The following is a 15,984-nucleotide window of genomic DNA, read 5'->3' on the forward strand; positions in this document are numbered from 1 at the left end:
AGGCTTTTCTGTTAACAGCTTATAGAATGGCTGTTATCAGACGGCCCAAACTACTCCCACAACGTTGTGAAAGTGAAAGTTGAAAATTGAGAAACATATCTTTAGGTTTAGCGCAGGGTTGTGCTGTGTCACTTAATTGGCCCGTTTGAGTGACACACCTTTGGTAGACGCATTTGATCATTGATTGGCCACCGCAGCGTGACATCAGGTTGCGTTTCTCCATAAGTTGATTTACGCTCTACCTACATTCAAATGGGAGTTCTGGCATTTTCGCTGCAATGCACTGATTTGGTGTGAATGCTGTCTTGGAGGCAGCTCACGATAGCCTGGGTTATATATACGAATTATAGTGCATCACTTTTTGTAGGTACCAGTACAGTGTATAACAGTGAATGACAACAACCTGTGTCTGCACATCTATCAAGTTGTAGCCCACAGCTAACGGACTTCCTGTTTTTATCCCCCACTGCTTCATTGGAACTGTAGTTCACAAAGTTACAGCAGGATTAACCCCCAAATAAAAAGAACAAACAAAACAATAGGAATGACAAAATATCCACCCATTAATATTATATTTTTTTCATTTTACCCTATCAATATTTGTTTAAATGACTAGAATTACACTGTCATCTAGCCATTCTTATACAGATATTTGACCCGTGTTGAATGCCAGTTGACAGACGAGGTATAGTTGTCCTGATTTCGATCTCAGTATAGAAAATGGTTCGGTGGAGCTGGCAGACTTGTCAACAATCATGGTGTCAAGAGAGGCAATGCAGGATACTCTCAGAGGACTGATATGATGGATCATACAGATGGAGACAGCTGAGCCATGCTGACTAGGACAGAAGCCTGAGTATTAGGCGTGTAACAATACACATATTCGTATTGAACCGTTCGGTACGAGGCTCACGGTTCGGTACGCATTACGAACCGAACAATACGTTTGAATAGTACTATTGCATTTGGAAAATGCAGAAGCTTAAATTATGGGAAATATGATGTTCTCTCGGTGGAGCCACTGCGCTCAACATGGCAACCCACCACGGCGATTGTTATATTTATAGCCGTGGATATGAGACTCTACTCTGGAGTGGAAGCTCAGGCTGTACGAACATGCTTAATGCTTTCGAGCCTTGTGACACTACTCCTTCACAAGCCCATTTCTCCAGACCATAATTCCTGCTTTGTAAAAGAAAACTAAAGCCCAAACAGAGAATCAAATGTCCGAAAGCAACGGCAGTGCAGCGGATCTCTGGCCTCCTCCAGAGATCAGAGAGAGTGACCTTCTTTCACAGAAGCACAACAGCAGCTCACGTGTTAAAGACAAAACAGGAGGTGCTGCAGCTTCCTGTACACAAATGAATCCATCATTGTTCAAAGTAACAACAGAACATACTTTATGATGGCATTTCTGCTTTTTTGCTGTATTGAACCGAACCGAGACTTTGGTGAACCGTTACCTCCCTACTGAGTATGCATGAATTTAACTAGTTTTACAAAGTATAGGCAGAAGTGTTTATACCTGTTCCAAACGTTTACATTCAATGGTGGGGCAACAATCTGGCGTCATAGAGAGGACCAAGACGTGATGAATCGGACAAGTGGAGACAATTTCGGCTCACAGTTTCGGACAGTCTCCCCACACAAAATATGACAGAAGTAGTTTTAAGACGTCCAAAGATCCAACCGATCTCTGCATGAAGGGATGCGTTTGTTGTCGGTACATCCGTGGAATACAATGCAAGTTAATGCTACCTGCTTGTATAGCATAATCATTTTCTGCAAAACATTGTTAGACATTTAACAGTGTTCACCCCACGTCTTTGTCTCAGAAACCCAATCTGCTCTATTCAACACAAGAGAGCACAGCACACAATCCACGGTCCACAGTCCATGAAGGGGCTCAGTGCTGGAGTTGTAATCCGGTGGAAGAATGATGAGTTGTAATCTTCCCTGAGTCATTCAGTGGTAGTTGGCGAAAATTCACTGCTGCACCCTGCAATGTGTCCTCGCTCTGTTGTAGCCTTTGAGAGAAAAACCCCATTTGAAGCAATTTGAAAGTGCCTGAAGGGCGAGGGGAAAGCTACAGCAGGCAACCAAACAAATACAGAACAGGTGGCATTATGTCAGTGTAATGGGGGAACATGTGACACATGGATGAATGCAAGCAAGAACTCTCTAGATCAGGGGTCTTCAACGCTTTTCAGGCCAAGGACCACCAAACTGATAGAGAGAGGGAGCAGGGACCCCCGACTATATATATTGTATAACATTGTGTTTTATATTAAACTGGGCCTAGTGCCATGTATAAACATACCTCTTTACTGTGCATTCAATACTAAGCTATTCAAATAATACACAGGTTGATATATTCATGTTGTTATTTTAAACATGTGAAGGTACAGTGAGTAGGGGGGCCGTGCCACTGATATTCATAAACATACCTTCAGCTGATACCAATGCCAATATCAACATTGTCTGTCAATTGCATGATAATCATGCCCACAAGCTGTTCAAATTGACGTTTTTATTTTAAACATAAATGTGGAAATGAAAAATGAGTGATGGCCTATTAGTGCCACTGCCATGAATAAACATACCTGTTATCTTGCATACAATACTGAACTATTACAATAATGGACACATTCATGTATAATGGTCTAATCAACCAAACATTTCGCGGACCCCCTGTTGTAGACCTCTGCTTTAGAGGACAGTTCACTTATAGATCTTTTGGATTTAACAATGCACTTGTAGGCTACAATAGTGTTTCTATTGATATGGAATGGTGATATAATATGTTTAATGTAATATGTATCTCAATTGTTTTATAACGTGCTGGGTGATCAAAAACATGCAAGTTAACCTAGAAAACAGGTGTTCCTGTGAAGGACATTTCTGTGTTTACAGTAAATACTGCACTGGGCAGTGTGTGATCAGCCAGTGGGGAAACAGTCACATGATGAGTATTGAATGAAGTATCGTCACTTTAAGGGTACTGGTATTTGTACTAACATCATACATTTTCTAACGATACCCAGCCCTAATTACTCCTTCCTGTCTATTTCCCTTCACACAGGGGCCTGATATCCTTGAATTCTAGTGACACCTACTACCTGGAGCCAATCAGTGGTGTTGATCCTCTCCACCATTCACTGTGGAGTGCAGAGGAGCTGCCAATTAAAGGTGGACACTGTGGACATGGCCATCACACCACTCAGTCCAACCATGTCTCCAACCTGCTCAGACAATTTCATTCAAGGGTGAGTCTCGCACATTTCAACCACAATCATGAGCTTGTTTTCCTGATATAAAGGTAAGTACTGCAGTGTGACAATACTATCATTTTCTCTTCGACACTTTAAAGGAACAGTCAACAAACTGGGAAATGCGTTTGCTGTCTTGCTCAAACACAGACGAGAAGATCAATAACAATATAACAATTTCAACTCTGTGCATCCAAAGACAATCACAGGGAAGAACGACGGGTTCAGAGACTCGTCCCCAAATGCTCCCAGACACATATTCACATGTCAATAACACAGTGCCATTTGAGGTGGCTGACTGAAACAGAACTTATCACGCTCAATGCCATGGTCAGCTATAGTCAGATAGAGTTCACTCAAAATCAATATAAATGTATGTACTACTCAACGCCTAAAACGTAAAAGCATATCAGTGCAAGCAGACTTTTAGGATGAACAAAAGACAGCAAAAAAGGTTATATAACATCTGTGAAACCTTAAAATTCCTCTGCTGCATTATTCAAGTGTCTTGTATCCAGACGTGGGCTCATGGAAATCCAAACACTACAATTTTCGCACAGCTTTTGCCAAACAAAGCCTTTCCTGTGAAGGAATTTTGTTTTGCACAAATTCCTACAAGGAAGGATAATCTGAAAATGCTCCCATGAATGTGAGTACTGTATACAATGTTTGTTGTTTTGGAGTGACGTGTTCTTTTAGTTGTTCCTTCCTCCTCAGCTCATCAGCTGCACTATACCAAACAGCCCAGTGCTCAGTGTGTCTGGGATCTTCACAAGTCATCACAACCTTTGAGTGGGACTGTTCAGGTTTTGTGTTGTATGTAGACGGAATTTCATTGAAAAGACACAAAAAACATTGTGATTCATTCACTGCCTCTTATGTGATGGACTGAGTCACGATGTTTGGTTTGGTTTACTACCTAAAAATCCCCAAGCACATGAGAACATTTGGCTCTGCAGGTTTAATAGTCTTTGTCGTATGCAAACACAATATTCAATAGGTCTCGGTGCTATTTCAGGGCGCAAAATTGCTCTCGCTCCACCTGGAAATGAAGGGAATTATGGCTTTGAATTAACTTTTCAGGTCTGTGCAGGCCATGGCTATGAGTCAATTTCCTGTGCTTTTATGGAGAAGAAGAACTTAACACAAGTCTAATTTGCTCAACTGCAGCCATAGATGATAAAAGGGCTCCTCCGTGGGCCCTTCTGCCTTCGTTTGTCTCCACTGCTGGGAGTCATTCTTTGGTTTTCCTTCTCATATTTCTTCCCATATTGATCATTTTTCCAGTTTCCATTCTCAATCACTTTAAACTGTTAATCATCACCATCTTTCTCTGCAGCCCTCTCAGCCCTCCACCAGGGCATCATCCTTTTTCCCGTAGTCCTCTATCTTCCTCCCTCCTGCACCAGACCACTTGGCTCTCCCAATTCCCTCCACTGCCACCCATTAATCCTGGGTTGTTATGCAGAGATGCCAGCCACCAGCAGGCTCCAGACGGGGTCCCAAGGCTTCCGCCACTATTTGCCTCTCAAACAAACAATGCAACGTGTTAATGTTTTGAATATGTGCCACTGATTCCCCGCCTATCCACAATATTGGTGTTGAGTCCAGAGCGAGCCGAGTCACCAGTCGCCACGTAAATCAATGGGTTTTAATAACAGCTGAGCCTTTCTCTAATTGCTGCAATCAAGGATGGAAACCTAATGATGGAGGCATATAAGGAGTCGTAAAGCTTTATAAACACTACAGCATAGAGGGCTGGGAGGCGACTAGGCTTTTCACTCTTTATGTACCACTTGTGACTGTGCCTTAGCAATATTTGATCCAGTTTTATAACATGCTATACTGACACCGCTACCTGCTCACCTGCATCACTGTTTCATATTCCACATTTGATATGTTCAGTATTTCCCCCAGAATAGTTTTTTCTTGTTGGTGCAAAACAATCTCTGCTGTATGAAGACACTATGAATACATGCCCTCAGAGACAATCCTAAAACTGTTTTATTTATCAATTTTCCTCAATGAATTTACAAAAAGTCAAAATATGTATAGTGTGTTGTATAATCTAGCAAATGAATCACACTGATGTCTTGTGCATAACCATGTTCCTACCCGCCTTTGTCTCTACTGTCAGGTTAAAAGGAACGCCTGGGGTACAACCAAGTACATGGAGCTGTACATAGTGGCTGACAACACACTGGTAAGCTGACAGTACCTCTTACCGACCCCATCCAACTCCACAATAGAATTGTTCTGCGTTCATCAGCCTGAGCGCCACTTTGGTCCCCTGATGTCAGTCAGCCATCAAATGACGCACCAGATCGGAAACAGGATCCACATCTTAAACAATTATCTCATTCCAGCTGATGGAGCTCTTTCATGCCGAGAGCTCTGAGCCGATGATAGTCACAGCGAGGCGGAAGCATGTGGAGATGAGGCGGAAGGATTTGTCTGCTTAATGGCATGTATTTAGGTGGAATCTAAAGGTGGAAGGGCTTTTAAATAGACACTGAGCTGCAGTGATGACATGCTACATCTTAATAAAACCCAGTTAGGGTTTTATTTCCTACATTAATGCCATGGTAACAGCACATTGTGACCAATAAGAGTGTGGTCCTCTCCTCCTGTAATTGGTATAATTATGATAATGTAGCGGGGTAGAAGTGCTAGAGCAGGACCAGTTGGGTTATAGTTATGTTTTCATGGGTCATTAGTCTCTGCAGGGAATCGTCTCACATTTTATTTATTTTTCTGATCGCTGACCTCATCCATGACACTAATACTCCTCTGTCTTCCCTGTCCTGCAGTTTAAACGGCAGAATAAGGACTATGAAAAGACCAAGGCGAGGATAATGGAAATTGCCAATTATGTGGATAAGGTAAGGCTGATGGGTTCTCCTGTTGCAGACTGCAGTTCTCCATTCAACAAGATAATAGATTTGTTGTACAGTCGGTGCATATCTTGTTGTCATCTATTACTAATCAACTCTAAAGTTTGTTGACGTTCCAAATAAATAATTATTTATTGAAAAGTGTACACAAATATCTACTGGTGTATGAAGCCTCATCGGGATTCAATCAAGGGTGTCCTTCAATAGCTCTTAAGGGGAGATTGGGGGGGAAATTGCCTCGTGTGACCAGACTGTGTTTTGGGATCTCAAGACAATGCTGTGTGTGTGCAGAAACATATTTGTAGTTGTTTTGTTGTGTGTTTAGTTCTACAGGGCTCTGAACATCCGCGTGCCTCTCATCGGCCTGGAGGTTTGGACCGACAGGGATCAGTGTATTGTCACCGAGGAGCCAAACGCCACCCTCTGGTCCTTCCTCCAGTGGAGACAGAAGCTGAAGTCCCGCAAGAAACATGACAACGCCCAGCTGCTGACGTGAGCAATGGACACTCACACACAATCACACCTTAGCTTCAGCGGCCATGTAACAAAGATTGTTCAGACACAGATCTGCCATGTACTCTGAACCCGGCCCTTAAATACAAACAATGTGGTTACACATGTACTAAGTTGGAAGAAGTTGGAAGAAAATATAGTTAAAGCCCACTTTCTCACCGGCAGTTTGAAAGGAAAAACATATAAAAAAAGAATTCTCGCTTTTGCCAACAAGTTTGCTATATCAACTTAAAAGGTCAATGCTGTGTTGAAAATGCTGTGCAAAGTAACAGAGATGCACTAAGACACAGAGACAGAGAGAAATGGGGAGGGGGAGGAGGAGAGAGAAGCTCAGTGCTGCTAGCAAGTCCCCCAGCAGTCTAGGCCTATAGGGGCTGATCCGAGGCAAGCTTGAGCCAGCCCTAACTATAAACCTGAGCCAGCCCTAACTATAAACCTGAGCCAGCCCTAACTATAAACCTGAGCCAGCCCTAACTATAAACCTGAGCCAGCCCTAGCTATAAACCTGAGCCAGCCCTAACTATAAACCTGAGCCAGCCCTAACTATAAACCTGAGCCAGTCCTAACTATAAACCTGAGCCAGCGCCAGCCCTAACTATAAACCTGAGCCAGCCCTAACTATTAACCTGACCAGCCCTAGCTATAAACCTGAGCCAGCCCTAACTATAAACCTGAGCCAGCGCCAGCCCTAACTATAAACCTGAGCCAGCCCTAACTATTAACCTGAGCCAGCCCTAACTATTAACCTGAACCAGCCCTACCTATTAACCTGAGCCAGCCCTAACTATAAACCTGAACCAGCCCTAACTATTAACCTGAACCAGCCCTACCTATTAACCTGAGCCAGCCCTATCTATTAACCTGAGCCAGCCCTAACTATTAACCTGAGCCAGCCCTAACTATTAACCTGAACCAGCCCTAACTATAAACCTGAGCCAGCCCTAACTATTAACCTGAGCCAGCCCTAACTATTAACCTGAGCCAGCCCTAACTATTAACCTGAGCCAGCCCTACCTATTAACCTGAGCCAGCCCTAACTATTAACCTGAGCCAGCCCTAACTATTAACCTGAGCCAGCCCTAACTATTAACCTGAACCAGCCCTACCTATTAACCTGAGCCAGCCCTAACTATTAACCTGAACCAGCCCTAACTATAAACCTGAGCCAGCCCTAACTATAAACCTGAGCCAGCCCTATCTATTAACCTGAGCCAGCCCTAACTATTAACCTGAACCAGTCCTAACTATTAACCTGAACCAGCCCTAACTATTAACCTGAGCCAGTCCTAACTATAAACCTGAGCCAGCCCTAACTATAAGAGTTATCAAAGAGGAAAGTCTTCAATCTTAAATGTGGTGAGTGTGTCTGTCCCCCGCACTGAAACTGGAAGCTGATGCCACAGGAGAGGAGCTCGGTGGCTGAAGGCCCTTGTCCCCATTCTACTTTTGGTGACTCAAGGAACCACAAGTAACCCTGCACTCTGGGAGCCTAGTGCTCTAGTGGGTACCACAAGCTCTTTAAAATATGGTGGCGCCAGACCATTGAGTGCTTTGTCAGCGAGGAGAAGGATTTTAAATTCTATTCTGGATTTCGCAGAGAGCCAGTGCAGAGAAACTAATATGATCTCTTTTGCTAGTCCTTGTCAGTTCTGCCACCTGTTGCTGTGCTGTGGCAGGTTCAGGGAAACCAACTCCCTTATATGACGTCATCGGATTGCTCTTGAAAAAATGCACAGCACCACTGTGGCTGCACAGAGATGGTGTTTACACTGACAGGGGACTCCAACTGTTGCTACAGCTGCCTACACTAGCCACTTAACTGCTCATGCTTTACATTCTTATCTGTTACTGTAAACTGAATTCTCCATTTCAAGTTCTGACTTAACGTAGATATTTGGCTGCTGTAGACAAGATGTTAGACTCAGTGGAAAAAAAAAACATAAACCCTAGCCCCTGCCGAAGAATCTGGCCCTCTATTATAATTTGGTAGCACTACGTTGTTACATTTGCAGAGAGCAACAACTCTGTGTCCAATCCTGACTTATATGTAAATTACTTACAGTCTGTTCTTTGAGAAGGGCTTGATGTATGACACACTCAACGACAGAAAAAGATAGACTCACCATGCAAGATGGTATAAGAGCCAATGAGAAACTCCAGGATTCACTGCAAAATACTGCATCAAAATGGGAACCCGGATGATAAAATCACCTGAGAAAATAAGCATCTGTGTCTCAATTGACCATGCAACATTAAAGAGCTGTAAATGTGTCAGTTCTCACTTTCCCGACAATTCCCCAATAACACCAGAGGTGCAGTAACAAGTTACATTTACTCCTTTACAGGTTCTTAAGTGTTTTGATTGTACTTTTCAGAGTAGTTTTAATGCAGAATACTTTTTACTTCGACTCAAGTTGAGTTTTAGAGAAAAAAATCACTACTTTTACTCTTTTATATTTGGATACATCCACTGCGCTACTTTTATTTATTTATTATTTGAAGTATTCATGCACGCACCATAAAGAGACTGGTGGTCTGCAGATCCCGGGAATGCTAGCGCTCTTTTATCCTACCACAGCCACACCCCTATCTGATCATAGCAGAATAATGGCTGAAGCTACAGACGAGATAAAGCATCCTAGGCCTCGCTTTTATCTTTTTCCACTGTTGGAACATGGCTCTCCAACAGCACTAGCAGTTAATATTAACAGACCACAGCGCAGACTGTAGCAAGCCTGGATGGGATCTGTGGCTGTCTGTTAGGGGAACTGGAAATATCCCAATTTGAAGGACACTGTAACATGTTAACACTCTTGATTTACTTGTTGACATAATAGACATGGTCCATGCACATCTGATTCAATGAGTTATTTGCCAAATGTTAATATAATATTGGAGACAACAAGCAAAAAATGTCATGTCTTTGCGTATTGGTGTTCTTTTAATATTAGTAGAATATTAATAATATTCACAATAATCTGGTGTGTCTGTAGCAGATCGGATTGGTTGATGATGATGTGACATTTCTTCACAAACTGACCATAAATACAGTTGTATGGTCACCACTTTACTTTTGTCTTTGGAAGACAAATTAGTGGAAAATAGAATCATTTGCAGGTATTTGTTCTTTTACTTACTAAGTTACTCGCTACTCTAGACATTATTTTTCTGACGAAGCATCAGTACTTGCTTACTTGCTACTCTACCCACCTCTGACTTAACATTCTTCCAGGGAAAGTAGCCGCTTTAGTTTTCGTTTGGAGTGAGAACCTGCAGAGTTTCTGCCCTCCTGATGTTAACACACAGGTTCATAATCATCACTTTACCTCAGCTAACAAGAAAGCTGATGAACTCCACATCCTCCCCGATGAGCCTCTGTGCGGCTCTGGTGACAGAAACACTCCCACCTCTGGGGTTAGGTAATTTCATATTTTGTTAGTGTATAAATTGACAAATGATTAGTTAAACAGGGATTTTATTAAGCAAAAGATCTTGCTTCAGCCGGCTTTAATTGGGCCGAACAGCATCGCAGTTTGACTGCCGGCGTACACACACTAAATTGTTGGCCCCTCTTGCTCGATAATTAGATGAGCTGATACCAAAGGGCCTATTTTGTTTTGATTCATCAGACAGGGCTTGATTTTGTTTTGGGATGCTAAGTGACAAGTTAACTGCCAGGAGACCACATGGTGAATTGGGGTTCTTCACACGCCCTCTCCCACGTCTGACTGAGTGATTTTACTTTATGTGTGTGTGTGTGTGTGTGTGTGTGTGTGTGTGTGTGTGTGTGTGTGTGTGTGTGTGTGTGTGTGTGTGTGTGTGTGTTTGTGTGTGTGTGTGTGTGTGTGTGTGTGTATGCGGGTTGGTGTGGCTCCGATAGCGGTGTGATTTTCAAGGGGACCACTATTGGGATGGCACCGCTGGAGGGGATGTGCAGCCTGGAAAACTCTGGAGGCATCAACGTGGTATGTGAGAATACAATCTATCATTTCTTCTCTGTGCTCTGTTCACTCATAAAAACTCACTCTTTCCCCTCCATATTTTCTCCCAGCTTGAATTCAACTTCTATCGATTGTCTATGATTTTGTGTGTGCAGAATGTCCTTGAAAATATAGACTTCTGGTCTCCACTTCTTCATTTGACATTAGCTTTAGGTTTTTATTAGAGCTGTGAAAAATAACGCGTTAACGCGTTATGATTAAATTACAGGATTAATTCGTTATTTTTTTTTAATGCATTTAATATATGCCAGAATGAGCTTCCAATATACCCACAATTGACCGTTCGCCCCCTTAGTTACTGTTGCTACGTCGACAAAACTCCCAGGACTGTCAACCCTAAAGCATGGCGAGGACGGGGACCAGCGCTATATCTGTCAGTGTCAGTGATACTTTTTGGAGTAATATCTCCGCGATATTCTCCGGATCAAGGCAAAAGGGACTGCAATATGCAGTGGAAGGATATATCCAAAACATTAAGATCACGAAGGTGACACAACAATAATCGAAGCAAAAGCATACAGGTCTCAATCAAAACATCTCTAATGCAGTCAGACGTTAGCTGCTATCCAAACAAACACATGTAACAGACTGTCTCATGTTTGTCCTTTCTGGTGTTGAAGATATGTCCCATCAGCGTTGCCGTAGAGAGGGGGCAATTCCCGCCTCGAGGAAAAGGGGCGTAAACGTAAACGGGAAGACGTTATCGTTTCACCGTAGCACTACCAGCCTAAAGTACCATCTCAACGCGACGCATGCGTTGGTCGGTGAGGGGAGTTTAAGTGGAATGCGCCAAACCACCCTCACTGAACAACGTAGTTCCCTCACTAAGTCTGCCTGTGACAAGTTGACTAGCACAGTTGCCAAATGGATTGCAAAAAGCTGTAGACCGATTAATATTGTTGAGGACGAGGGGTTCACCGAAGTTTTGCGAGTGGCAACGGGGGACTCGAGCATCAAAGCACCGCAAAGACGCACAATAATGACAAAAATCGATAATATGTGATTAATCATGATTAATCCACAGAAACCTGTGATTAATTTGATTAAAATTTGTAATCATTTCACAGCCCTAGTTTTTATTAGAACCGGTCGTGTTGATAAAGGTCAAAGGTGATGAAGCAGGGGTGAGAGGTTAAAGCTGCACTAATCAATACTTATTAGTATAATAACATTGGAAGGTGTCAAAGCCACAGAGAATTATAACCCCACCCTTCAGTTCCCTTCAACCCAACTCAGCCTTTTAGCTTCTTTTAGCTCGTTGTTTTGGTTTTAGAGCCAGAAACTGTACTGTTCTGGTTCAGTCCCACGGCTCTCATCTGTCTGGTTACCAGCAGCAGCATGCAGCTGTGTTCATTTAAAAAGCTCTGATAAACCCACTGCACACTACCTAGATTCCATTTTATTTCCATATATAAGTTTGACTAAATCTCGAGTGATCAGATAATTAGTATGCATAGGCAAATCAAAAAACCCTGAAAGAACTTCAAACCTCGAGAGGAAAATATGCCCAAAAGTAATCAGCCCATAAAGTAGTATTCAAATGATCACTTTGAACATCAGCAACACAGCAAACATTTGTCAGTTTTAAGTTTTCACACCACAGAAATGAGCACAGTTGAACTTCATTTATTTTCTCATAAATACATTACTTTATTCTTGTAACACTATTACTGAAATAAAGACTTGACATAACTATAAAAATTTACTTAAAATTATGAAAAGAAAAAACCCTACCCCCCTAGGTTACGCTTGACCTTAATGATAATAATCTAATGGACACCACTTAGGAAGATATTAAAACATATAGATATTAAATCCTCTGGTCCTCACTGACCCGATCAAGAAAAAGACGCACAACGATGGCAGCATTTGTATTGTTGTAATTAAGTATAAATATATATCAAAGTTGACATTCTTATGAGAATACTACCAGTGGAGATATGAGTTTGCAACTTGTCTTTTGTAAATCTGACTTACTGTAGTTGACTAAAATCTTCTGCAAACTGCAAACAATATGTTGCTACAATAGCAAAGAAAAATATTGTGGCATCACAAGAAATTTGCAAATATGAAATTAATAAAGTTGTTTGTTGTACTACGAGTGTTGCAGAAGTTTCGAATTCCTATGTATCAATATTTTTAAAATGTGCCAGTGGACTGTGTAACATTTTTTTACACTAAATCGTCCCTAGACACTATGTTGTATATTACCTTAAAACATTAACACTTAAAGCTTAAAAATAAAATAACTGTTCCTGAAACTAACTAAACCTACATGCTTCTAAAGTAAGACTCACTCTACTATTTCGAGAATTTTCTAGAAGCAGTTAGCACTAATTAGCACGTTCTATGCTAGGTTTTTAATGCTAGCAGAACGTGCTAGCATTACAACTGATAAACACAAAAGTAATGAGTAAAAGGTTAATGCTAGGTGTTTAGTTAGTATCTAGTGAGCTTTAGAGGAGCTGTTACTTTAAGTATATATTTGAACTTCAGACTGGCCAGCTGTTTCCCCCTTTCTTCCAATCGTTATGCTAAGCTAGGCTAACTACGTCCTGAATCCAGCAGTGTACTTAACACACAGACGTGATAATGATATCCATAATCTTTACTCAATCTTGCAAAAGAAAGAGAATATGAACATTTTCCAAAATGCCAAACTATTCCTTACCAAGCTACCTTACAACTTATTAATTCAGCAAAAGTTGATACAAATGTATGTGGCTGAGCAGTCCACTTGTTTCTTGTCAGCAAGTAAAAGCAGATCAAAGAAGACAAATGAGTACCTTACCTACGAGTTATGTCTTATTATTATGGATAAGAATGATTAAATCATCCTGATTAAAGTCATGACTTTCATGGATTGCCCTTTTTTGCTGTGGAATTTATTGTTGTTTGTTGTTGTCTATTCTTTACTGTCAGACTTGTTTATGGGCATCTCAATAGAGCTTTCATCTACTGAGTTGATTGGCTTTGTTTTTCTCTGGATAGAACCACAGCAAATTGCTTTACACTAAAGGTCAAAACATTCTTGGGATCAACATAGTCAGGAGTAGCATTATTCTTTTAAAGGAACCATGAGGCAAAATGGCAGTACTTCAAGGACGGACACTGTTTCCTGTTGCAGGCGTCTTGTTTGGTGCAGGATTTAGACATTCAAATCCTGCCTTGTTGCCCGCAGCTTTAAAATATCCACTATGTCGTATCATCTAGCCTGTTTAACTGTATGGCTTCATACACGTGTGCAGTGGACTGAATGGACGCAGCCGGAGAGATCGATAGCTTTTCCAAGCTTGATTAGCTTCTAATGGGATGTTAGCTCTCCTGTGTGCAGAGGTGGTCTGTAGAATCCAAATGTCCTGTGGCTCACCAGCACAGAACCAGCACAGACTTCACACACCTTACCTCTGCGGTTTGGACCCCAGAGCGCTAAATAGCATGTGAAGGATTTCACTGCAGGATATCGGCATTTGCAGACAGTTAAGGCGTCCCCGTTTCATACAGTATGCATAATTCAGAAGCAGAGCTAAGAGTGAATGACAGCTGTCAGCGGATCAAAGAGGAGCTAAATACATCTGAAGAATGTCTCTGCGGCTGTGTGTTCATGCAGCTCTGCTCTTGTGAGTTTGACCTTTTTACCTTTGGAACTAGGACATGGTGGCTGTTTCTCACTTCTACAGGACTTTAGCTCCAGCTTTACATCGTGGAGCCACTTCAAACACATGTACTCATGTTGTGCTTTACTCTTTGGGGCCCATGGGAGTCTAAATGATTCTACACTGAAAGAAAGTTTGTATCAAGTCAAGAAAGTAAAATGAAAAAATCAATATGAAAACACAAAGAAACAACAGATAACACAAGAGTGTCCCTCCAGCCCTCCAGGTTCACTATGAGGCATTACTATGGTCATTTTATAATTGCAAAAAAATATTATAATAGTGTATGGCACATACACTGAATGAATGACAATATAAAGTGAAATAAACTGTGTAAATAAATGTAGTTTCATACATCCTTTGACAGACATGCATCTGGATGACAACTAGATGCTGCATCCCAGTTAATAAAATATAAATTAAAATGTATTTCATATTATTTATTTTGTTCCTTTACCCCACTAATGTATGATAAGTCTACCTATGTTTTGTTTGCAATTTTTTCTTTTGGTCAGTAGGAGGAATTTGACGTCTTAGAGATGTCAATGTTTATTGTTAACAATACTGATAAAGAATATTATGTATATATTTAATATATATTTGCATATTTGTCTTTACATTTGGGAAAATACGCTTTTCCCCAAAATCTAGACAAATATTCTTCTTGGACTTTATGATTTCGCTGTATTGAGATTGCACATCATTCTGAATAGATCTATGCTTGATAAAGTTAAAATCTTAATTACTGCTGACTAACTAATACATGCGCTGGAGGAGGAAGCTCATAAATTGCTGGCACAAATGCTCTCGTATGAAGTATGTACTTAATTAAAATCTATATGTTTGCATTCATGCAGCCATCAGGGTCCACATGATGTTGTCAGTCCTATAAAGTGATCTCCCTCCATTTCACCCACAGGACCATTCGGAGCTGTCCATCGGCGCCGCGGCCACCATGGCCCACGAGATTGGCCACAATTTTGGCATGAGCCACGACCACGACGGCTGCTGTGTGGAGGCCACCGCCGAGCAGGGAGGCTGCGTCATGGCTGCCGCCACCGGGTGAGCCTCCAGTACTGCGTCAGGCTTCGGCACAAACCTGCTTCCACTCAGCTGTCGGCGCTAACAGCTTGACATATGAAAGGAAAAAAACAACTTACATATTAATGTGGCTGCCTCGAGGACTCGACTTGTCACTAGAAATATTTGATTTCTCTCAGATATCAAAGCACAAACTTTTGTTCTACTTTTTTATGATCATCATAGATTTTTAATCACCAGTTTTCCCGTGTTGTCCTTTACATTAGCACATCAAAAAATGGAATGAACGAAAACATTTCCCCGTAGTGAAAGCCTTTGTATGTTGTCCTACAATGTGTTTCAGTAGAAACACAAGGAATTACATCTCAGCAAAGCAAAGCAAGAAAAGAATAATCTAATCTATGGCAGGGGTCTTCAACGCTTTTCAGGCCAAGGACCCCCAAACTGATAGAGAGAGGGAGCAGGGACCCCCGACTATATATATTGTATAACATTGTGTTTTATATTAAACTGGGCCTAGTGCCATGTATAAACATACCTCTTTACTGTGCATTCAATACTAAGCTATTCAAATAATACACAGGTTGATATATTCATGTTGTTATTTTAA

General features: G+C 41.5%; 1 protein-coding gene across 1 annotated transcript in view; it reads left to right on the forward strand.

Annotated features, from left to right (window-relative positions):
- adam19a (ADAM metallopeptidase domain 19a) overlaps nucleotides 1-15,984 on the forward strand; it is a 178,166-nt gene that overhangs the window by 124,904 nt on the left and 37,278 nt on the right. Inside the window, exons 6-11 of the mRNA XM_079184476.1 lie at nucleotides 3,083-3,266; nucleotides 5,407-5,472; nucleotides 6,080-6,151; nucleotides 6,489-6,655; nucleotides 10,557-10,641; nucleotides 15,253-15,395. Coding sequence (XP_079040602.1) covers nucleotides 3,083-3,266; nucleotides 5,407-5,472; nucleotides 6,080-6,151; nucleotides 6,489-6,655; nucleotides 10,557-10,641; nucleotides 15,253-15,395 — 717 coding nt within the window. The remainder of the gene's footprint in view (nucleotides 1-3,082; nucleotides 3,267-5,406; nucleotides 5,473-6,079; nucleotides 6,152-6,488; nucleotides 6,656-10,556; nucleotides 10,642-15,252; nucleotides 15,396-15,984) is intronic.

Source organism: Pholis gunnellus (assembly GCF_910591455.1).
Source record: "Pholis gunnellus genome assembly, chromosome: 23".
Lineage (NCBI taxonomy): Eukaryota > Metazoa > Chordata > Actinopteri > Perciformes > Pholidae > Pholis > Pholis gunnellus.